The sequence below is a fragment of the Lasioglossum baleicum genome, chromosome 3 (genome assembly GCF_051020765.1).
Source record: "Lasioglossum baleicum chromosome 3, iyLasBale1, whole genome shotgun sequence".
Classification (NCBI taxonomy): Eukaryota; Metazoa; Arthropoda; class Insecta; order Hymenoptera; family Halictidae; genus Lasioglossum; species Lasioglossum baleicum.
In genome coordinates this window covers 3,164,732-3,189,663 of record NC_134931.1, presented here as the reverse complement: position 1 = coordinate 3,189,663, position 24,932 = coordinate 3,164,732, and the positions used below count along the sequence as shown (strand labels likewise).

The window sequence follows — 24,932 nt, the reverse complement described above, 5'->3', positions numbered from 1 at the left end:
GTACAAAGAATTCGTATGCTGCTCGCAACACTCGAGCAACAATTTGCTAACGCGAAATACTGCGCTCTGTCGAGATCGCAGAGCAATCGATTTATCATCGTACACCCAAGTTAGGGCACATGGATAAATTAGCAGCCAAAATTTCTTGTCAGACCTCTTCGAGCCGCTGAACTCGACGAACCCCCGGAACCTCGCAAGTCTTAGGGGCTCGAAAACGACTCTTACAGGTCTCGGGAGACTTTGGTCTACCCTGAAGGACCCTGCTGGTCTCTTCCTAATTCCCCGAAACCCTTCCCTGCTTTCATCTCTATTTCCTTACAATTACAATTCTGTAGTCTCTTGCCCAATCCCTAGTTATTTGTTCCTTCTTCTAAAAAGTAAATTCCATTGAAGTTAATGGTAATAAGGACTGTGGTCGATATGTACTGTGGATAACGTTGGAGCAGAGCCGTGCCTGTTATGATACAGAGTACAGAGAGGCGATTGCATCAGACGACACCGTAAGGGGGCGGCACCTAAGGGGCGGTATAAACAACAACATCAAAATACAATTTGAACCATTCAATAATTAACTATATCTTTACGCAAGATGACGCAAGAGGTTAAGGCTCAAAGATACAGATGACAAAGCATGAACATGGTTATTACCTGGCTATTACTCAAGTCATTACAAAACTACATAGCTTTCCTGCACCGGAAAAGCACCTTCAGCTTCTACACTTGTAGGTCGAATAATAATTAGTATCAATGCGACATAAGAAATGCGGGACTAAAAACTGGCGCGGGATCCTGCGGGATTGCAATCCCTACTTGCGTCATATTGTGCATCATACTGAATCCTGTAATGGGACATTAAATGCTACGTCTATTGTACCCGATTTCTTCAATAGAATCGTATATTATTTCGTCGTAAAATATATATATATATATATATATATATATATATATATGTACGTACTTGTATGTCCACGTCCAATATCGCATGATTTTTCATATTGTGGTATCATATACTCTGCCCGACTCTGCCGCTTGTTGCTTGCACGAACGTTCGAATTTCGAATGCTTCGAGAATGCAGACGGTTGCGACATCTGTGCGATGCACCGTGTAGCATCCTCACGCGAAACAATACAACTACAGGGACACGCGTAACGCGACAATGGCGACCTGAAAGGCTGGCGTGCGTTTCCTTACTCCGTACACTTTTGACATCTCGCCAGTGTTTACTGTGTCCTTTTCGCGTATTCTTGAATGTGGAAACGGCTCGTGCTACCGTAAAATATGTGACTGGTGAAGTGCGAACGCGAGAAACAAGAAATCGCGTCGATCCAACGGTTAAAGCTAGCTAGGCGCACGACACAATTCAATGGTTTGGTCCCTGCCGAAAAAACGGGAGAGCCATGTACGCATCGATATCTTGTCAATTATAATGCGCTGGTAAGTACACCGATCGTCTTTATCCCTCTGGCTCGTGTTTATCTCGAAACCGTGCGCGCATTATTACCCATCGACGAGCACAGATAGACGATTTGGAAAAATGTGTAGGTTAGGTTGGTCCGAGAAACTGGCATCGGCGGATTTTATTTTGCTCTCTTTTCAAGGGGTTGCCTATTTTTTTTACGTTACTTTTAACGCTGCGAACGTACTGTCGTTCGAGAACACGCATTATTTTTACACGAACGACCGTTGTTTCGTAAACCCGCACCGAAGTATCCCTTATTTATATTTACATACACAGATATGTAATATGTACCTTCCAATCGTACATGTACTCATTTATCTGTATACAGTCATAAATTTACGATTATCTCGAACTTTTACAATGGTGCAACTCGAAATTTATAGAAGCAACGTTTTCACCGGATTTATCAAATACTTTATTCGAGAACTGCTCTGTTATTCAAACATACGGCATGTTGTGGACCAATTTTATTCCTAGAGTATTCTTAAGAATAGTCATCACAAGATGATGCAATGTAATGACGCGTTCCTTTCCATCTGTAAATATTAGTGGAGCAGCGGAAGACGCTTGTTGCCGAAAATATTGTGGTGCTGATAAGGCATGTTAAAATAAGGGAAGAGAGCGAGGGAAATGAGCCACAATATTGCAGGCATGCCACCCTTTGCGAGGATGCCTTTGGGGGGTATGGGTATGGGTGTGAATATGGGACCTAGCGCCCCGCATCCTGAATCTTCTGCTCACCCTCATCCACCGCCGCCACCACCCGCTGGTGCCAATCCCAAGAAGAAAAGACGTACAAACGCGAACGTTGCTCAGCCACCTCCGCAGCAACCTCCATCCGTGCAGGTAAATTGGGTTTAACTTATACCATTTGCTTATATCGCTCATTTATATCATGTAACGATAAATATGTATATTTTCAGGATTTATTACCTCCGCCGTTGACAGGGTACGGAGACACGATAGTGGCAAGTAACCCTTTTGACGATACGCCACCGCAAACCACGCCATCTCCGATGATGCACGGTGGACCGCCCCACATGCACCCACACCACCCGCATCACATTGGTGGGCCACCTATGAGGGGCATGAGTCCGTTAACTTCGATAGGCGGAATGAGCCCAATGATGCCTCACAACATGGGCAGCATGAGCCCGATGGGAAACTCACCCATGACGAACCATATGAATCACATGGGAGCCATGTCTCCCATGAACCACGCGCCGATAGGTGGTATGAGTCCCATGAACAATATGGGTCCGAACATGCCACCTGGTCCAATGAATACCATGAACAATCACATGAACATGAGTCACATGGGTAATTCTCAACTCAGCGGTCCACCCATGGGTAGTCCGATGAACAACATGAACAGTGGACCAATGGGTAGTCCAATGAATAACATGGGGCACAGTATGGGTAGTCCTATGGGAGGTCCATTAGGATCTCCTATGAACACTATGGGAGGGTCCAATCACATGCCCAATGGACCTATGAACATGAATAATATCAATAGCCATATACCGCCGAACAGCCCGTTGAATGGGCCATCTATGAACAACGTAAACAGTCCATTGGGACATAACGGATCTCAACCCCATCCAAATCACATGGCTAATAATCTGAACAATTTAGGAAGGCCAATGAACGGACCTATGACCACTATGAGCTCAATGGTGACTAACAATATGAACATGAGCGGCCCGAATCAAATAAACAGCATGAACATGGGTGGACCTCCGATGAACAATATGTCCAACATGAGTATCAGTCATCACAATCAAATGAGCCATATGGGAGGGCCGATGGGCACTATGTCTAGTAATATGGGTGGAGGTCCACCGATAGGCCATCCCATTAACATGGGTGGTTCTATGCCACCCCATGGTTTTCAAGGCCCACCAGGTATGGGACCAAAACCGATGCCAGTTTCAGCAGGAAAGGTAATTTGAACATTGTCCAAATACAATAATATCCGACTGTAAGTCTTGCAGAAAGCTTGATTGTATGTCCCTACGTTTCCCATTTCACTGAGAGGCATACCCGCGAGGGCCCAAGAAGTTCGAGCTGCCTCGGTCGCTACTGATCCAATTACAAAACTTCTTTATTTTTCATTATTTTTTGATGGGACTTTCACCAACTTATTTGTGGCATTTTTCTGATTAAAATCGATGCAAGGAACGTAAGGAAGACTCTCCGCGTCTCTTTCTTTCATCGTTCATTACACAAGTAAATATAATTGGAATTATATAATATTTGGTGTCATTTTCATTAGAAAAAGGCCACGAATGTGTTTGTCAAAGTTCCATAGAAAAATAATAAAAGATAAAGAAGTTTTGTTATTGGATTAGTTATGTTTACACTTCTCGGCGACCGAGGTCTCTCGAGCTTCGCTGTCCTTCTATACGTTCGACGCGATCTTTGAAGTCACAAAAAAATAGTGTCCCGCTTATATCTAGGTCACAACACAGAACCGAGAAACGACTTACAGCCGGACATTACTGTAATTCGCATAGAGATTCGCGGAGCAAAACAATAACTTGTTTGATACTGTTGCAGATATACCCTCCAAACCAGCCAATGGTATTTAACCCACAGAACCCCAATGCTCCACCGATTTATCCTTGCGGAGTGTGTCACAAAGAAGTGCACGACAACGATCAAGCAATTCTTTGCGAGTCTGGTTGCAATTTCTGGTTTCACAGGTACGCTGCAAGTATGTCTATCGTATATAACGTCCAGACTAATGACTAGTCGTTTTACTAGTGTATTTACTATACACACACGTATTCGATTAATTCGTTCCAGGGGATGCACAGGATTGTCGGAAACCGCCTATCAATTACTAACGGCAGAAGTTTACGCGGAATGGGTGTGTGATAAGTGTTTGCAGTCGAAAAATATACCCTTGGTCAAATTTAAACCATAACACTTCTTGACACGTCGTATATGCGACGCACGAGTGACTCTTTGTTAGCGTTTACACCTTGTAACACGCACATATGCGCGTGCGATTGCACACACGTATACACATGCGATATACACTAGTGCACGAGCGAAATCGTGCATATAATATAAACATGCGCTGTTTGTTAATATCTTAGCTTTAACTTGTTGAAATATTAGGGTATCATTGCGAGAGTGGTATCGATGATTCAGAGGACAGCAGAGGAGCAACATATGTTCGAAAGTTAAATGAAATTTTTGAGTCTGTTCATGACAAGTGGATTCGTCCGTTTAACAAAAAGTTTATTTATAACACGAACTCGAGAGGATTTTCTAGACGGTTGATTTGTTTTCTGTTACCGTTAAAACCTGAAGCATATTAAGAACAAAAGTCCAGGAGGCATGCACGTTTTTTAAAGAAAGCTGTGAGAAAAATGGAAAAAAAAGTGAGAGAGAAAGAAAGAGAAATGTTAAAAAAAGAAAGTATAAAAACGTCGAAAGGACTTCGTTCGATTTCATCGTAAACTGTTAATTGCATTTAATTCGAAAAATTGAAAGGATAATCGTATGCATATGGTAAAGCAGATATACACGCGATTGGCGACGAACGGACGCTGAATATGCACTCAGTCCGTGATGGAAAAAGAAAACGAATGTTCTGCTCCTTTCGTTGAAATTCGGATGAACGTTCCTGGTAAATTGCAAGTCGACAACGTGTATTACTTAACGAATATCGCTGTTAGACATCATGCTCGTCGCGTCGATCAAGAAAATCCAAAAACACCGACATGGTGCTTTTCGAGAATAGAAACAAACAAACATGTAGAAACGAATGAATGCACATTGAACTGTTCGAGGACAGAGTTTACGTGAACATCAGACAATTGTAAAATCGTTCACGTAACGCGATATTTTATTGTAAATGTTCGTATCTACCATGGAGTATTTGAGACGTCGGAAAAAAATCCTGAATCCAGTGTTTTCGCATAATTCAATGATTACCGAAGTATTTTGGGTCTCCGAAGAAACGCGTTTGAACAGACCGATACTGCAAACGCGGTTTTCTTGCCCCCCGAAACAACGTATTAACACATATGAAAGTGCTGCAACTCTTGTATTTTTATATTTCAAGTATTTTCGTATAAACCATGGTCAGTTATATACTTTCGAGATATGTTAGTGTTATAGTTTAGAGTATATCCAGAATGTAAATAGAAGTTTTAATACAGTATATGTATAAAAATATTTCTATCTGTTTGCGGAGATCTATCGAAGGCTTGTATCGTTAAGAGAAAGAAAGAAAGAGAGAGCGAGAAGGAGACGGTGGGGAATAAGGGAGGAGTTTCTGTTTCACCGAAGATCGTATATCCTTTCTTGCCATGGTTTATGCTGTTAATTAATTCGACACGCAACAATAACGTGTTTTTAACCTTTTCTACGTGGGTTCTCCGTGTGTTCTCGAAAAAAGGCAACAGCAGGAATTCGTTCGATCGATTATTAAACTGTCCAATATCTATTTTGCGTTGTCCGGTAATCGATGATTTTATACGAACATGATAATCGTGACCGTAATCGAACGTCAATTCCCAAAGTTGAAGATACGATTTTCGAAGTGTATGAAACACAAAACAAAGTTAAAATTTATTCTACAGCGTTTTATCCCAATCAACAGTCTCGCGGAGTACACGCTCCCAAGTGCACGGAGAACTTTGTTTTCTCGAAACCCGACGGTAACGAATTCCGTGCGATCACGAATCAAAGCTCAAGATACTACGTCAATGTATCGAACGGAGTGTCGTGTTTAGTTACAGTAACGAAATTTTTATGCACACACACACACAAACAAATACACACACACACTCGCGCGTACATACGTTACATCGCATACACGCTCCTCGTCATCGATGGACTACGAACCTTTGCGCGGTCGTAACAATTTTTACTAGACACAATACCGGTTTATTATTACGTAATTATTTAACGCGCTGATTTCGAGTAACTTTTCTCATCTAATATTGATTTGATGCGTTTAACGATTAACAAAGTCGACGGAGGAGTATTCCGATTCGATTCCCTTTTGATTTTGATCGACCGATCGCGCGATGATCCGCAGTCCGTTAATCGAGTTTCCACCGAACCGTTTTATCCGTTGGACGCCTCGGACAACCGAGCATAATCGACGCGAACGATCGACGGAGCAGAGTATAGGAAATCGAGGGGGAAAGTGGGAAGGGGAAGCGAAAATTTTAATTCCGTCAGCAGCTAACGCGAAATTAAACGAGTCCCACGGATTGTATAGTTTCCTTTTTTCGTTTTTTTTATATATATATATACATATATACATATGTATGAAATATAGCCAATTTTATCATTTTACGTATTTTCACGCCTGTATTAAACGGAGAACTAATTTCGGAAAGGTATCAGAGTCGTTCGGAACAACCGGAAGCCTCGTTCTGTTCGTCCGCTCACCGCAGACGTTCCCGTTGTTCCTGGCGATCCTTTGCTCGGCGTTTCTCTCTGTGTAATCCACGCTTTCAAGCTTGTTTTACTGTAATCCTTTTTAACGAATATTACACGCGCGTAACATAAACACAGGATCCTATAACTACATAATGCTCATACTAGTATTACAACGAATAGAGAAAGAGAGTACCATTTTTCGCGTATCTTTCTTCTATACAGAGCGTTCCAACGGAACGGTGCCACCCGAATATCCGTTTGTTTGTCGTTGCGTACAAACCAGAGATCGCAGTTTTTGAACGTGTACACGCGGTACATGAACCGTGTAGTACGAATTTAAGGATCCGTTCGGCACATTCGAACCCGACAACTGATGCGTTATTGTTTTTAGATCGAATTCTTTTCCACTGCTGATGTTCAAAGTGAGACAATAATAAAGTCGCGTAAATTATTCGACGTTATATCGCCGTATATTAACACTTTACCCATCGGAAGCCTATTAACAGGATTTTCAATAATTGTGCTGTACCAAAAGGAAGCATAGAGATTTTCTTTTACATTGCAATCTTAAATGAAACTATTAGATGACGTTATTGAGGATGACTCGTTAGTTCACAATGATAATTGCTGTCATTAAAAGGTGTTTAGCCATGTACCATAGATTTTTCAAAATTATGCAATAATCACCGGTCGGTAATGTGTTAAAATACACGGGTACACGTGTATTTAGTATTAGACGGATTAAAATTCGGATTCGTTTATTGCACGTGAAATAGGGACCTCCATTGGATTTCATTCTCGAAGCGGGCAGCGCGAAAGGAAAGAAATACCGAATAAATTAGCGGAAATAGCGCACGAAATAATTAGATCGAAAAATAATAACGTATCAGCGCCGATTGGATCCTTAAATTCTTACTACACGGTTCACGTACCACGTGTATTTATATAAACGTGAAATGGGGATCTCTGGTAGAATACACCGTTCCATAAGACGCGTACGATCATGCAAAGAATTTATTCTTCCTGGGATTCCGGAGTTATCGATACGTTTTTACATGGTACCTTGAACTTTTTCATTGATAGCTTTGCAAGACATAATGCTCCATTATGCTCTCTGTACAAGAATATCGAAGAAATGCGAGGTTCCATTCGGAAGCATATCGATTACCTTGAGATCTCGTTGGAGAACAGGCTTTAGACCGAGAAGAAATTTTGTCGCGCAACGGTAAAGTCGTCGGATATTCAGGTGATCCCGTTTCAACCGGGACACCCTGTGCATCTTGTCGTGTCGCGCGGCAGGTGGGGGATGAGGTCACGCCGGAAATCATTAACGTTACTTTCTTTTTCTCTGTCGCGGACGATTCTGTACACAAGAATGCACGGGATTAAGCTCGAAATAGTTTCTTCCGGGAAAAACGTGTTGCTCGGGCCGCGAGGATCAAAAAGAGGCTGTCTTCTCCACTCAGCTTCAGCGCTGACGCATCCATCTGGGATCCTGACAAAATTCCATTCGTATCTGTCGCGACGAAAGTTACTTTCTAAAAACTAAAAAGAAAACGAACCGAAAACCGTTACAATGTCGATCTCGATTCTTCGTACAATTACGAAGAACAGAAATATCCGATCATCGTCGATATCGGTTCCTGTTTTATCCTCTCATTTCGATGCCAAAATTCAGCAGAGTTTGTTCAGTAAAATCATAATGCAAAATAAAAATTGTCTGCATCGATTGCAAGAATTCGAAACTAAATTGAAAATTTAATAGAAGAGGAGGATTAAAATTTTTCAACAATTTTGTATATTTCAACTACTCAATTTTGCTATAAATGCATTTAGATCCGCAGTCTATTAAACAGCATCTTAACGTAACGGTTTCAAACGGTTCAGAATCATCAGCGAGAAGAGCCTCGGCGTTTCCTCGCGTTCTGTACACGCAAAGCCTTTTGCATCCTCGAAGAAACTCGACACGGTGCTGACGAAACGACACGAAACCCGCGTACAGCGATAACGCGACCTGTAAATATCCCCTTTATCGCGTCCACGAATCATTAATGCGTGCATGTGTGCCTGTTTGTGCCTGTCTGCTGTGCATGCGCGTATACGTATCTGTGTACCTACGCATGCAAGTGCGAGTGAGTATGTGTCGGAGTTGTTTCTCGTTTTTTGACTGTATACGTGTGATTACAAGAAATATCGGAAAGAAGGTCGACGAAACGGAAAGACAGCGTTCAATTGCACCGCGCGTGGTTTTTCCGCATCGAAAACTCGAAAGCGTGCGAATAATCTCCATCTGCGCCTCTTCCTCTCTGGAGAATCATTTCCGCCGAGTCCAGCCAAAGTCTCGGTTGCGAACGGTGCTCGATCTTTCCCGATAGACTAATTGTCAGGTTGTCAGGAAGAACGCCGCATCTCACGTATATTTTCACTTCCGAAATATTGCCGTTCCGAGGTTTGATCGCTAACGCTTTGACAAAGGACATCGGCTAGATTGCATTATTTTTTTCATGACTTTTCTTCTCATAAATGTTATACTATAAGACTCAAATTTTTTGAAATTGTGACAAGCGGCGTTTTTTTCTGACAACCACAGAGATATCTGTGGTTGTAAGGAAGAACGCCGCGTGTCTCGCATACTTTCACTTTCGAGATATTGCTTAGATTGCATTATTTTCTTCAGCCTTCAGAATTTGTTTCCATGACTTCTTTTCTGATAAATACGTAAATCCTATACTAGGTGGTTCGGAAGAAGTGCTGCCAGAAACAACCGAAACGGATTGTTTTTCCACTATCCCATTCCAGCACCATGAGCATACTCCAACGTCCCCCACTAAGGGTGCGAGCACAGTGGATCCGTTTTCGTCCGTTTTCGTGCGAAAAAGAGATACAACGTCGGCCGAATCGGACGAAAACGGATCCACTGTGCTCGTAATCTAAGACCGTAGACCAGGCATGGCCAGAAGTTGCTCGATCGGAGGCATTCTCAAGGAATACCCCCACTTCTCCCGCCCGCGCTTCTTGCTTCCGTGGCGGCCATAGTGCTCGGAGCAACTACGGCCGCCAAGGGAAGCGAGACGCGCGGCCCGGAGAAGTGGGGGATATTCCACGGGTATTTCTTGAGAATGTCTCCGATCGAGCAACTTCTGGACATGCCTGCCGTAGACCACGGTGCCCGTGCTGTAGACTGGTCTGGTCATCAGAGGGAGGGTAAAATGTCCTCGATTTCCCCGTTCTGGCAGCACTGTTCGAAACCCACCGTAATAAACAGTAGTTTCCGATGAAATTATGCGTTAGTGAGAGGGGGAGAGTGGTAAATGAATTTGAAACTAAATCCTGTTGTTAATCCTAAATTGTGACATGCGGCGTTTTTTCTGGCAACCACAGAGTTATCGAACTCGAACGTGCCGAACGGATCCGTATTCGCAGATTCGTGTGTACGGATCCTTAAATTCTTACGGTTCATGTACCACGTGTATACACGTGAAACAGGAATCTCTAGTTTAGATCTAGCGTTTGCCCCGTGCGAAACATCCGTCCCGAAAACGGTGGACGAATATAATTTGTTAGAAACGCGTCCTATGCGAAACAGGGCGTTCGATAAATCCAATGTAATGGTAAATCCAGCACCGGTCGTTAATCGAGGCTCGAGGGAAGCTGGAGGGATTTGGTTGCGTCGCTTCGTCGCTATCATTGTCACGGTTCCATCATTATTTTCTACGACGTCGATGTTCGTTACCGCCAATCAACTTATATTCGTTGTTAATTTTAATCGCTTCGAGTGATTGCACGTGCGTGCAAACGCGACACACGCGTCGCTTTTACGTTAAGATCTTACGTCGATCTTCGTCTCCCGGGACCTCGGAGAGACGCCGATCCAACCGAATCAAAAAACTGTAACCGGGGGAAAAGAAAAAGGAAAAAAAGAAATGGAACGTTTTCGAGTCACCGTCACACGCGACATCCGAAGGAAACACACGCGCGAACACGTTGTCATCGCTGAGCAAACGAAAAAATGTGAAAAGAGAAGAGAAAATCGCTAGACGGAACAATTTGTTCATTATTTTTTATCGTGTGAATACTGAATATATACATATATATATACACACGCGCATGTATATGTATATGTCAGCAATAAAACAAAAATTGTTATACGTATTACAGATCGGCGTGCGTATCTCGCTATTCCGGCACGCGGTCCAGGCACGCGTGCGGAATCATTCTCGTTTTCCTGCGGCGTGTACATGTTCACTCATTGTACATATTTATATGGCACTTGAAATAACAAATCCATACCATGTTGGTTTTTACATAATGTCTTCTATAAACGTCGCCCTGCGAAACATCACCTCCGGACTACCGCGGATTTTAGCCGATTCGAGGAATCGCCAGATCACGGGAGTCGACTCGAATCGAGGGAAAACAGTTACTCCCTCTCTGCCGAAACGCGTCACATGACTGAGGAGGGAACGTGGGGGAAGGTAGAGTGGGAAGACGAATCTTGATCTGGCGACTCTGCTTCGAATATAATACAGTAGACTACCGTAAAACGCGACCAGAAACTCGTTTAAAAAGACTGTATACAAGGTATTTCATAATTTATGGTACAAATTGGGACAGGTAGATTTCATGGCTGGAAATTAACACTTCACCTACCGAAAGCCTATTAATAGGATTTTCAATAATTGTGCTGTACCGAAAGAAAACATAGAAATTTTCTTTTACATTACAATCTTAAATGAAAGTATATTAGATAACGTTATTGTGTTGAAGGTTCCATTAAGAAGTATTTAGCCATGAACCATAGATTTTTCGAAATTATGCAATAATCACCGGTCGGTAATGTGTTAAGATGAAAATCAAGAATTTTCGAGAAACTTCAGGACAAATTACAATGTCAGGACTTGTTTACTACCAGAATACGATTGAAGAGTACATGAAACGCAGAGTAATAAAATACATTGACTATTTTATTACACAGTGTTCAGTATATTGTACCATGTACAAAAACGGTCGCGACAGCGGTCTGTAGTGAAATGTGTAACATCGGTTATTTACTACGGACGCGTGTGCTAGACTGATATTGAAATTGAATTTTCTCGGAAACGAAGCCTCCCACGCAATGTCGTTATTCTTGATTTTCGTCTTATTTCCAGCCATGAAATCTAGCTGACCCAATTTGTATCATAAATTAAGAAACATCCTGTACATGTTGCAGTAAATATACATTACATGTATAATACATTGCGTAAGACGAGTTACTGCGACAGATATAGGTACACAGTAATTTTAAACAATTTTCTGTAGACTCTTCTACGTAAACAACAACCGATCGTGGTTACTATACATACATGCATATATTTCGAGAGAGAGAGAGAGAGAAAGGATTTTACAGGAGAGAGTACTCTTCTCCGTTCGCCACTTCCGCATAAAAGAACTCGAACGATTTACGGAAAAATATTTTATTGACCGCAGTTCAACGCGTCGAAGATACGTAGCTCAGCTACGCCGGAAATCTTACTCGTCCTAGAAATGATCGCGAACAAACAGCAAAGCGTATCGTCAGACGTTCGTCGGATCGAGAGATTTCCGTTTCTCGAGCGTGTGCAAGCGCAACACGTTCGACAAAGTGCGAACCACATGAGCCTTGGTGATTCGATTGGTCCGCTCGTTCGAATTCGATTCATCCAGCCAGAATGTCCGCGGTATATCCGGTCGGACGTGGACCGGCGCCTCGTTGCAAGTCACTTTGAAATCTGTAACGCGTCGATACATGCTTCGTTTTATATCTCTAGTTTTCCCCTCCGAATCGAGTCGAGTCGAGAGAAGTCGAGTCGGCTCGCGTCTCACCTCTCCTACGTTCTTTGAAAAAGAAAAGAAAAACCGAGCGCGAGCGGTTTCAACACCTTTTGTTCGCGATTGCTTTTCCTGCGTTCATAAACGAAATGTCATCTGCCGGTACTTTACCCTGCAGGAATAAAAGAAGAAAGGACGGACGTTTAATCCCGGTCGGGAGCAACCCGCGAGGAATCTATCTATCGGTGGAACAGACAAGCGACTGACACCACCGTCATCTCCTAAAGGAACCCTATGGGTTTCCAATTCCACGCTGAAAGAGCTTTTTCGCTAGCCATGGTTGCCACTAGAGATACGTGTATTCAAAATACACGTGTAATTAATATAATCCGTGCAGCAGCACACGTGTTCACGTGCATCAAATTATACGTGTATAAATACATGTATTTGCAGAAAACTGAAGGTGACCTTGAAGAATCAAGGAAAATAAAGATTTGACCAAAAATTTGCTGTAATCACGTGAAAGCTTTCTTGAAACCATGCTATACCTGATGAAAACATTTTCGATCGGACTGCTAATGACGATATATTCGAGTACTCTAATTTCGATTCGAGTCATTACTCGGTCTATCGAGCCGAGTCGAGCGTTTGAATTTTCCGAGCTACTTGAAATCGACGAACTGTTTGAAAAAAAATGCGAGCTACTTGAAAAAATCAAACGGCGAGCCCTCGTAAAACTTTGATCTACTTGAAAATGAATTTTTAGCTCGTAATTTTTTCAATTATGTACTCGGATACAGTAAAGTCGCGATTCTCGTCAAACTGCCTGTGTTCTGCACGGTCAACTACGTGTGTTACGCACGCTAACTCGAAAGCTAAAGACCTGTTCGAGCTGAAAATTCAGTTTCGAGTAGATCGAAGTTTTACGGGGGCTCGAATATTCGAGCCGTTTGATTTTTTCAAGTAGCTCGCATTTTTTTCAAACAGTTCGAAAATCAAATGCTCGACTCGGCTCGAGCAATCTAATCGGGTTTAGCTCAGCTCGTAAATTACGGGTACAGCACACCCCTACTTAATTATACTGTCCAACAAATTTCAACTTTTTTTATGTTCCCTAATTACTGTTGGGCCATTCTTATAGAGTTTTCTGCGCTTATTCCGAATCTGTATATAATTTTTTCCCTGTACGCACAGTTTTTTAGGAACATGGCTTTGAATTATTATAAAAGATATTGAATTGTTCTTTGCAGCAAAAAATTCTGTAGACTTTCCCGAATACAGTGATATCCAATATTAATACATTATGATTGTTTAAACATGTTTAAACAATGATTAAAGACGGAGAGACACCACTTTTGCACCAATTTTTTAGGATATTTTTCAATTTATCTAAAAAAATAAGGGTCCAGCGGAAAATCGAACTATACCACTCGATAGAGCAGACTTTTATCTTGAGAAGCCACCCTGTCAAGTTTGGATCGTCGACGTTTTTTTCGAACCAGAAAGCAAAATATCTTCGCCCGACATGAATTGCCACCAGTGGCGCTCACCACTAGAACGGTCGTTTGCCGCTCCGTATCCCGTCCCGAGCGCCATTGGCGGCAACTCGTGTTTAAACATGTTTAAACAATCATAATGTATTAATATTGGATATTGCTATATTCGGGAAAGTCTACAGAATCTTTTGCTGTAAAGAACAATTCAATACCTTTTATAATAACACCACAATATTTGTTTAAAGTTTAAAAATATGTTTTTCTTTCAAAGTTATTTTTCTCAAAAACTGTGCGTCTAGGAAAAAAATTAAGAACAGATTCGGAATCAGCGCGAAAAACTCTATAAGAACCACCCAACAGTAGTTGTGGAACAAACTTGGTGTTGGACAGTGTTATTAGTACACGTGAATACGTGTATCCTCAATACAAGTCCAAAACCGTGATCTCTAGTTGCCACGGGTCGCCGTATCTGTTCCACCGACTCGGACACTACTTGCTTTCAAAGAGTACTGCAACGGATAATCCGCCTCCATGGCGGTTTGGCGACGATGCTGGTGACATTTGTGTCTGCAGTAGATCGCGCTCTTAGACACGTTCTCCGTGCAACCGAGTCTACCGTACAGTCCGTACTTCTTCTCGTCGACGGCTCGCAGCGTGCCGTTCCTCTTCATCGCCATGTAGATCTGCTCCAACACGCCGTAGCTCTTGATCAGGAAATCTCGCTGAGCCAATGCCGTCACGCGTTCCCGCTCCTCGGATTCGCAGATTATCTCAGGCTCGAACGAGTATAGAGCGTTCGCTGCTGCCGAAATCGTGTTCGCCGTTTGTTTCTTCGCCTGGAATTGGACGACCGACTGGATCATCGACTTCGATTACCAATCGATACGGGTAAGGTATGAGGTGTGCAGATAAGTAATAATGAATAAAAAATAATGAGAACGATCAAAATTTGCGACGCAAAGAAGGAGAGCGTATGGGAAATGCTATGAACTATGTCTCTTTCTTTGCGTCGCAAATTTTGATCGTTCATTATTTTTTCTATGATTTTCGATGATTCTATCATTGAAACAATTGCCTTGTGTGATAGCTAAAATATGATATAAATATTCTTGATTCAATTTTGTCGAAATGTCTTGCAAATACTGCATCGAGAGTTGTTCCTGATCTTGTTGTCACTTCAAAGGAGTTTCACTTCTGCCGCGCGTGGTTTTCCACGCGTATGTTTTTTGTTATTTTAAATTACACCTACTCATTTTTACTATAAATGCATAAAATCCGCAGTCTAGTGATTACTTTGAGACGTAATCTTGTGCCTGATTTATGTAACACAATCTTAAATTTGGAAAAATAGGGGAAACAACTTATTTGCACACCTAATACACCGGAGAATGACTCTGACTGTCCGACTTTGATCTTCACGAGCTTTCGTGATAGTTCCTCCACAGCTTTCGATTTCAGAGATATCGATCATCAAAGTTACGCACCTCCTAACGTACCACAATTTTTATAACGTACCAGACTGGCAATTATCGTGGGCATATAGGAGATACGTAACTTTCGGGACACTTGTCTTCGAAAAGATCAAAGGAAGATGATTCAAGTGAAAGGTGGTCGATAAACTGACGTTTGGAGGAATCGGCTGCTTCTTGGTCATAACCGCGGATTTGCTCCTGCCATGGTTGCTGGAGGTGGTCGAAGACGTCGACGTTGACTTCCGACCGTAGGCCATCACCTTCGGACTCTCCGGATGCAGCTTCGAGTCGCTCCATTTGACGATCACCTTCTTGCTCTCCTGCTCCTTGGCTTCCTTCAGCTTCGCCTGTACGCCAAACGATCCTAGTTACAGCTTGTACGTACATAATAGAGTGGATCTTATTTAGTTTTGTCAAAAATATGCTCCACAGGTTTAAAAAAACACACATTTTTCGCTCATGTTCATTGATAAAAGATAATGAAACCACACTTCAATTCTCAATTTTTTCGAAAACCGTTCGTTTTACGAAGAAAAGCAATACGACATAAAAGACGCAGCATGTCCACGTCTACAGGTTTTGTCTAATATATTTTTCGATACGGTAAACAATTTAGGAGATATTCGAGAAAAACGATTTTATCAGCATTAGATTAATTATTTCAATGTTCAATCCATTAAATCATCGTTTATCCGTAAAAGAAATTCAAAAGTCGAGAATAAGAACCACCCTAGTACATACTCTCGTATGTATAGGATATTTCGCATGATTGACCTCGTTCTCCTCCTTCTGGATCCTCGAGGCTTCCTCTCTGGCTCGCGACGCCACCGTATCCTGGAACACGGAGATGCTGTTCTGCTTGAAAAACGGCTCGTACTTCTGGGAACCCGAGCACGGATAAATCCGACGAAAATTCCCCATATGCTCGTCCTCCCATTGAAACTGTCGCTCGAGGTAATCCTCCTCCGTTTTATCGAGCTTCGCCGCCGCCATCATCGTCGAATCGTTGACACTTCGCCGAGAAGCGAACATCGCTGAATTAGTCTTTTGTCCGAGATCTCTGGAACTATCTCGAGACGATTTACCTGCTGTCTTTGCAGGTTATTCCCTGGAGCAATCGGTCCCTGACACGTCTCCTGTCTTCCTCGATGATCTTCTTCTTGTCGCACTGCTGCAAGTTCAGCATAGCGAACGTGTCCATCAGTAGACCCTCCTTTATATCCTTGTCGATCTGCGCGTCCGTGTGAAAGCTCGGCGAGTGGTTCACCTAAAGCGTTTCCATAGAGAACGTCTTCTATTATACACAACGCTCGAAACGAACAATTTCCATTTACCAGCGGAGATAAGCGAAGATCAGACAATTACGAGACTCCGCTTACAATTAATCCTTTTCCGGTTCTATGTCGAGCCAGACTCGATGTTAACTTTTGCGCCGCTGGTTGCGTATTTTTTGACTGCGGATTTTATGCATTTATAATAAACATGGGTAGATCTAATTTCTGACAGTAAAGAAATTTGAAGAATTTAAATATACATCTATACATATTATTTTTAACCTATTAAACGTCTTCAACAAGAAATTCAATATTTATTTCACTCCACAGCTTGTGTTGCAATTCAGGTAGAAAGATTTTATTTTGCACAAAGATCCGCAGTCTACTTATTTTACTGATCCACAACCCCTGGCAGAATGTTTCCGATCAGAGGCGTTGATACGGATTTTAGAGAAAACATTCACAATTCAGAAGTATAAAATATTACTTTATGGAGTTAAAACTGATGGGAAATGAAAAGGGGCTTATTGAAGAATCAAAAACAATGAAATAACATAAGCTTCCATTTATTGTGACAAAGAAACGAGAAAATAAACAAAATGTTACACGGAAAAAAGTTCCCGATTAATAGAACAGCTGGAAGAAAGTTTCCGATTCGATTTACACTGTCCAACATCAAATTTGTTCAACAATTACTGTTGGATGATTCTTATAGAGTTTTTTGCGCTAATTCCGAATCTGCTCTTAATTTTTCCCCTAGAAGGACAGTTTTTGAGAACCTTGATTTTGAAAAAAACATATTTTCTAACTTTAAACAAATATTGTGATGTTATTATAAAAGATATTGGATTGTTCTTTGCAGCAAAAGGTTCTGTAGACTTTCCCGAATACAGTGATATCAACTATTAATACATTATGAATGTTTACACGTGTTTAAACAATCGTTAAATATGGAGAGACACCACTTTTCCACCAATTATTGAGGATATGTTTCAGTTTATCATAAAAAATACGGGTCCGACGTAAAATCGAACTATATCACATGATATAGCAGACTTTTATCTTGAGAAACCACCCTTTAAAGTTTGCAAGGTCGACGTTTTTACCACGCTTATATTTTTCGAACCAAAAAGCAAAATGTCTTCGCCGCGCCGCACAGTGGGACCTTTCGTCCAAATCGGAGACGAAATCAAAGAACTTTCGATAGAAATGAGGTTGAGCGATGAAATTTTTTTAAAATTAAAGCTGAAACTTTGCAGAATATGGGAAAAATAGGGAGGTTATGGTAAGAACGTGTTTTAACGTTGAGTGGACGAAAGGTCCCACTGTGCGCCGTATCCCGTCACTGGCAGCAACTCATGTCGGGCGAAGATATTTTCTCGTTTCTTTGTTACAATAAATGGAAGCTTATGTTATTTCATTGTTTTTGATTCTTCAATAAGCCTCTTTTAATTTCCGATCAGTTTTAACTCCACAAAGTAATATTTAATACTTCTAAATTGTGAATGATTTTTCTAAAATCCGTATCTATGCCTCCGATCGGAAACATGCTGCCAGGGGTTGTACATTCATAAATAATTTCGTGGTACACATAGCAATTTTGTCTATGTTTCAACAGTGTTCTGAACTAAAACATGGAAAGCACGTCGAACCGCAAAAATCCGGATTCGATTCTCAATAACCTGCGTAGTTTCGGTAACCGGATATTAGATGCCCAACTGTAACTCGGTTAACCCTGTATAAGAGCGGGTTATAATCGGAAAGCTTTCAAACAGGGATCGTAACCACAATCCGAATCAGTTTCGGTTCTTTGTAACCCACGAAACTCTGTAACCCACACTAAGAACAGCTTTTGATTACGAAGTACGAACTTCTTTCCTTATTTATAATTATGCTTCGGTGCCAATCCGCTGAGTTTATCTACGAATCAATTTTAAATAATATTAGAACAACTTATTAATGATGTGGAGAAATTCATATCTTAGGTAATAATTATGAACGGTATGAATGTTGTGTGTCTGAAAGAACGTATTGTATAATATGTATAAGTGGAATTATGTACAAGGCGAATGCTTTTCTTTTTTTCCGGAGTTCTCAAAAAAAGTCATCGATATTTTTTTATTATTTATTATATGTATATTTCTTTTTCTTCCATATTCTAGTTGACTGTAGAAACAGTCGACTAGCTGACGACATATTAAAAAATCGAGGTTAGTATTGGGTTACAGTGGGTTACAGTAACCTTCTTTGGTGAACCGGGTTCGAGTTAGGATTAGGCGTCGGGTTAGAATCCCTGGTTAATCTAATCTCGGTCGCAAGCGTATCGAATTCGCGGGGTTCGATGGTTGGCTCGCAACAGTTATCGTTACCTCTAAAAGGTACGGCTTCAATTTCCAATCTAGCAGCACATCGAAGCCGAGCAATTCGAAGCACGCGTACGTTTTATCGTGAGTCGGGAAGCACGTGTGATAACTGTGCTTCAATATCGGGTACGCCGCCAGGATCGTTTTGATAATGATCTCGTCGATTTTCCGCCACAGTTCGTCCACGTCGATGTCCTTCACTTTCAGCCACTTGTTCAACGTGGATATCTTCCTGCGTTGAAACGGCTCTCGTATCGATAATAATATATACATACATAATACATATGTATATAAAAAAAGAAAAAAAAAAGAAATGACAATTACCCACCTACCTTTTACTGCCGACTTCGTCGTCGATAACGTACATTCGACTGTGCTTGTTCACGGCGTAGTTCGTCAAGTGCATGAACACGTTCGACGTGTTGTGTCCGGTTGGTTCCTTGTATCTGCTCGTGGCGAACCTGACGACGAACAAACGAGAGGAACGAAGAACGATGAAAGGAGAAAGAGAAAACGGCACGCGTTCTTTACCTCGTCAGACCGTCATTGTACACGTATACTCTGAGAGGGTCGCAGGAGGTGATCAGAGCGTAGATCCGAAGATCGAACTTGTAGCCGTCGATCAGAAAAGGCTGAGAAAACAGGGACCAGTGATCATTCGGATTCGAGATAACTAGACTGCGGATCTTTATGCAAAATAAAAATTATCTGCATCGATTGCAACGAATAGAAACCACAGTGAATGTTTACTGTTCTCGTAATGATTTTAACGCTTTACCTACCGGAAGCCTATTAAGGGGTAGACTCCTTTATCCAGGATTGCAAGGGTGCGGGATTCGCCTTCTCATTTCTCGATAATATACACACAGGAGTTTTTTCAGTAGTCCAAAACGCTAGATAAAACTCGAAAGTCCTATTTTTTCGTTTGCGAATCGAGGTGGAAGGACTTTCGTCAACACTCACTGCGACTATGTTTTCATTCGACCGACCGGTACGGGGACGGCCACTGCTTTTCGCGGTCAGAATTGAACCACTATCCTCAAATTTTATGATTAAATGCACCATAGTGTTGCGAGATGGTGCGTTATGATGACCAAATGACGTGCGGACTTTTCGAACCGTCTCTGAAAAATTTTCACCATTTTTTGTAGTGAATTTTCACCATTTCTATGCGTGGCTGGATCGTGTAATTCTCTATGTTCGCCACAAAAAAAAATGGAGCGCAATTTAAAATGTCAGGTCATTTTGAGACACCCTATATTATCGAGAAATGAGTAGGCGAATTCCGCATCCTTGCAATCCTGGAAACGAGTCAACCACCTTAATAGGATTTTTAATAATTATGCCGTACTAAAAGGAAGTATAGAAATTTTCTTTTACATTGCAATCTTAAATGGAACTATCAGATGACGTTATTGAGAGTGACTTGTTAGCTCACAATGAAAATTGCTGTTGCTATCAAACGTTCCATTAAAAAGTGTTTAGCCATAGATTTTTAAAAATTATGCAATAATCACCGGTCGGTAACCTGTTAATAGAGGAGAAATCATATATTGACATATTCAATTTTCAAAATTTTCCAACAATTTCGAATTTCATCTACTCAATTTTCCTATGAATGCATAAACATCTGCAGTCTAGAGATAACGAAGAACGGTCGAGCTTTGGAAAGAGTTGCATACCCTGGCCACGTAAACCTGGCAGATCATGCGTTCGGCGGGCTTGACGTCCTTCAGGTTCCTCGTTAAGTAGATACCGCGGCCCTGACAGCCGGTGTCGGGCTTCACGATGAAGGTTTTCGAGCGTCTTAGCTTCGCGTAGGCCATCGCCTCTCCGTGGCTGAAATATGTATAGGGAGACGAGGATATCCTCCGTCGGAAAATCCGTCGCGTGTCTGTCCAAGGCCGCGATTACAGTGGATTAATAACGATTACAAAGCGGAGTTCACGATAAATTTTGCACAGAAGTATTTGTTAGAGCCTTCTCAAGATGGCTGCATAAAAATTTCTTACAAATACTTGCAAATGTAAAAGTTACAATAATAAATAGGCAACACAAATCGTTAAAACATGACCAAAACACAAGGAGTACTCTAATTTATTAAAAAATTAATACTCCGGCGATTTCGGGTCCTGGATATTGAATCCGCCATTTGAAATGTTGAAATCAAATTCATATTCAGCGACCCAAAAAATATGGGAATACTAGATTTCAAGGTAATCTGACAATTTTTTCAGTGACACAAAAAAAACCCTCGATTTTCAACAAAATTGGAGTATGTGTTCGATTTTTGGGCACGTTTTGGCGATTCTGAACCACTGTGCGTCGGCCGAATCGTCCGACATGGATCCACTGTGATTGCAGCCTAACGATCGCGGTCAGCTTACTCCGCGGGGAAGCACCACGTCTTCGGGAAGAAGTTGTAGTCCCTCGGATAGAGCTTGAGCATGCGGTTCAGGTTCCGCGCGAGCAGATCCTTCCTGCATATCTCGGTCATTCCGGGGAAATGGTTCACCTTCTGGTACCTCTTCATGTCCTTGGCCCTCTCGACGCTGACGCTCAAGTCTGTCCAGTAGAGATTCCAACTGCTGTCCTCGGTGACCTCTTTCATCCCGAAGCGCGCCGCCACGCGCCTCACCACCTCGTACTTGCAGTTGCTCGTGCATATCGTCAGATACCTTCACGAGAATCCTACTTATCGCTAGAACCACGACAACCGCAACGACAGCTTGCGTACCTGCGTTTCTTCTTCTTCTTGGACTTGTTCGAGGATTCGTCCTTGCCCTTACGAGACTCCGCGTCGGTGTCCGCGAACGAGAGGTCCGCTGGCAAATCCAACCCTCCCCAAATCAGTTTGCGAGCAAACTAGAGCTGTTGCTTATGAGTAGACTGCGGGTCTTTATGCGTTTACAGCAAAATTAAGTAGATGGGATTCAAAATTCCTTCAACATCCGGAAATGGGAGGTTCCTTAGATCACTTGAAGCGACATTTTCCTTTGTAAAAATGGCGTCCGCGGCTTTGTTAAGGAATTATTAACGGAAAACCACCACGGACCAATCAGCGCGCGGCTACAGCGAACGGGGAGTCCGACTGGCGTCGCCGTTGGCCGAGCCAGAATCAATCCGATGTAGCCGCGCTCTGATTGGTCCGTGTTTTTCGTTAATAACTCTTAAACAAAGCCGCGAACGCCATTTTTGCGAAAGAAAATGTTGCTTCAAATATTCTCAGGAACCTCCCATTTCCGGATGTTGAAGGACTCTTGAGACACTCTGTATGATTCCTTCTCTATTAAAATCATTAAGGGAAGAAATAGCATTCAATTTGGTTTCAATTTCTTGCAATCGATGCAAACTATTTTTATTTTGCATGAACATCCGCAGTCTACTTATGAGTAGACTTTATCTTTATGCATTTATGGCTTCGAACAATTTTCAAAAAACACTATAAAATAAAATTCCACAGAATTTTGTACGTTCTTCATTTATTTCAGATCTACAGGTTTTGCACTGCAAATTCAACATTTTGCAAATCAATTTCACCCATTAAGAATAATGTAAAATTAATTATCTCTCTATTTCGATTAAATCATATACTTACTTAGACACGCGTGAACGGTGTCATTACTGCGAGGGAAGACTCAATGCGCTTCAATAAATATGTACTTTCGTTTTTCAAATTTATTAATCAGAAAATGGCTACAATGAATATACGTATCTACACATAGTTTTCGTACATTACAAAGTTAACGAATTGGTAATTATTACTAGACTTCGGATCTTTATGTAAAATAAAACTTGCCTGCATCGATTGCCAGAAATAGAAACTAAATTGTATGTTACTTCTTCCCTTAATAATTTTAATAGAGGAGAAGTCATATATTGACGTCTTCAATTTTTAAAATTTTTCAACAATTTTGAATTTCATCTACTCAATTTTCCTATAAATAAATATTGATTTTAAAGAAGTATTTGATGTACATCTTTGCAATAAATATATGATATATGATTAGATCTTTTTTACAAAAACTTACTTAAAAATACTTTATTTGCAGAAGGGTGATATTGATTTGCACAAGGATCAAATTGATTATATCAAAAGAATGAATTTGGAGTGCAAAACCTTTAAAGAAATTCGAGGATCGAATCGAGACACGCGTTACCTCGATGGCGGCGTCTAGGTTAGAAGCGATACCTTTATCGTCTTTCTTGTCCGGCGGCGGCGGTAAATTCCCGATCGGTTCTCGACCGTGCTTGGTCGATTCCGAGACGAACGGGACGATGCTCGATGAGACGTCAGAGAGCTTCCTGCACCGATCTCCATGTACGGCGTTGCAGAATCGTACGTCGCCGCTCGAATCGGAGTCGCTGGTATTGCTTCTCTCAACAACGAGCTCGTGTTCCCGTTCCCGGTTCGGCATCGAGGGACGTCTGCGGTTGTGTCCAGCGACGTTCATGACCGGCGTATCTCATTATTTTGAACGACACGTCGTCGTCGCGCGGCATCGAGTCGTTTAATTCGATCGGACCGGGCGCATCGTACCGTCGATTCGTTCTCGACGAACAACGCGAATCGTCGAACGCACCGACGAACCGTTTCCTTTCAGTTTTCGATTTTCGAGAATCGGTATCAGGTTAATTTCTCTCCCGACACGAGATCCGAAAGCCGGTTCCTGTCTCTCGCGAAGTCGTGGCGAGTCGCGTTTCGCGCGACGCCGCTTCCATCAATTGTTTTGCCATCGCGCGACCAAAGGGACAGCGAAACTGTCGGGAATTCGAGGATAACCGGGGATGATCGTCGACGGAATCGTTCCTGAACGCGACGGCTGAAACAGAAACGTTCCGCGGATTTCTACTAGGGATCCCTGTTTCACGTGTATACAGGGTGAGTCAGAAGAAACAGAACACCTGAATATCTTTGAAATCTGGCGACATCGGAATTTGAATGGTATCGAAGGACGCACATCGCCATTGCAATATTATTCTTTCCTGTGCCTTTTTTTCCGTATTTTCAACGTCACCAACCCATTTTAAATGGAACTGCATATTTTTTCCGTGTATAATTGCAGCCGACATCTAAACGAATTCAGCCATGTTTAAATCAAATGTTTAATATCAAGGTAATAATTTTCAGCAAATGGACCTTACACGTTGAATTTTATTTATTCCAATTTTTCGGGAAGGTCATTTAAAGGTCACATTGTGTACATGGCTGAATTCGTTTAGATGTCGGTTACGATTATACAAAGAAAAATATGCAGTTCCATTTTAGAAAAACGTTCGTGACCTTGAAAATACCGTGAAAAAGCACAAAAAAGAATAATATTACGATGGCGACGTGCGTCCTTCGATACCATTCAAATTCCCATGTCGCCAGATTTCGAATCTTTAAATCCAACAAAGGTATTCAGGTGTTCTGTTTCTTCTGTGACTTAGCCTGTATAAATACACGTGGTACGTGAACCGTGTAGTGAGTATTTAAGGATCCGTATTCACAGGTTCTTAAATTCGTACTACACTGTCCACGTACCACGTGTACACGTGTATTTTAGTACACGTTCAAAACCGCGATCTCTAGTTTCTAGCGACGCGACGCGATTCGACGCAGCTCCGTCGATATCACTGCGGCATGCCGCCGCCGTCGTCCACGCAAAACGCAACCCGAACCTAT

At 41.8% G+C, this 24,932-nt stretch overlaps 2 protein-coding genes across 3 annotated transcripts; one reads left to right on the top strand and one right to left on the bottom strand.

The window, feature by feature from the left end:
* Positions 1-1,121: 1,121 nt before the first annotated feature.
* Positions 1,122-8,684, top strand: Pygo (pygopus family PHD finger). 2 transcript variants are annotated; one of them, XM_076447751.1, is made up of 5 exons: positions 1,122-1,435; positions 2,010-2,306; positions 2,384-3,403; positions 4,020-4,176; positions 4,269-8,684. In XM_076447751.1, exons 2-5 carry the CDS (start codon positions 2,091-2,093, stop codon positions 4,307-4,309), a joined length of 1,434 nt encoding a protein of 477 aa, XP_076303866.1. In that variant the 5' UTR covers positions 1,122-1,435; positions 2,010-2,090; the 3' UTR covers positions 4,310-8,684. The 2 variants fall into 2 exon arrangements, with proteins under 2 accessions (XP_076303866.1, XP_076303865.1); XM_076447750.1 differs by having other exon boundaries at positions 1,123-1,435; positions 4,020-4,165.
* A 3,943-nt stretch (positions 8,685-12,627) lies between these two features.
* On the bottom strand, positions 12,628-24,911 carry LOC143221977 (tubulin polyglutamylase TTLL13-like). The gene is made up of 12 exons (XM_076447748.1): positions 23,457-24,911; positions 22,002-22,089; positions 21,652-21,942; positions 20,947-21,103; positions 19,796-19,896; positions 19,597-19,725; positions 19,271-19,496; positions 16,713-16,894; positions 16,402-16,639; positions 15,780-15,974; positions 14,653-14,991; positions 12,628-12,831 (listed from the first exon to the last, which is right to left on the bottom strand). Exons 1-12 carry the CDS (start codon positions 23,716-23,718, stop codon positions 12,763-12,765), a joined length of 2,277 nt encoding a protein of 758 aa, XP_076303863.1. The 5' UTR covers positions 23,719-24,911; the 3' UTR covers positions 12,628-12,762.
* Positions 24,912-24,932: the final 21 nt, after the last annotated feature.

Coding starts and splice junctions, on each gene's coding strand:
- Pygo (XM_076447750.1), top strand. CDS start 2,091: ATGAGCCACAATATTGCAGGCATGCCACCCTTTGCGAGGATGCCTTTG. Junction 3,404..4,019: donor TGCCAGTTTCAGCAGGAAAG/GTAATTTGAACA, acceptor ATACTGTTGCAG/ATATACCCTCCAAACCAGCC. Junction 4,166..4,268: donor TGCAATTTCTGGTTTCACAG/GTACGCTGCAAG, acceptor AATTCGTTCCAG/GGGATGCACAGGATTGTCGG.
- LOC143221977 (XM_076447748.1), bottom strand. CDS start 23,718: ATGAACGTCGCTGGACACAACCGCAGACGTCCCTCGATGCCGAACCGG. Junction 15,975..16,401: donor TCCAGAAGGAGGAGAACGAG/GTCAATCATGCG, acceptor TTTGGCGTACAG/GCGAAGCTGAAGGAAGCCAA. Junction 12,832..14,652: donor CGTTGCAGTACTCTTTGAAA/GCAAGTAGTGTC, acceptor TTATTCCTGCAG/GGTAAAGTACCGGCAGATGA.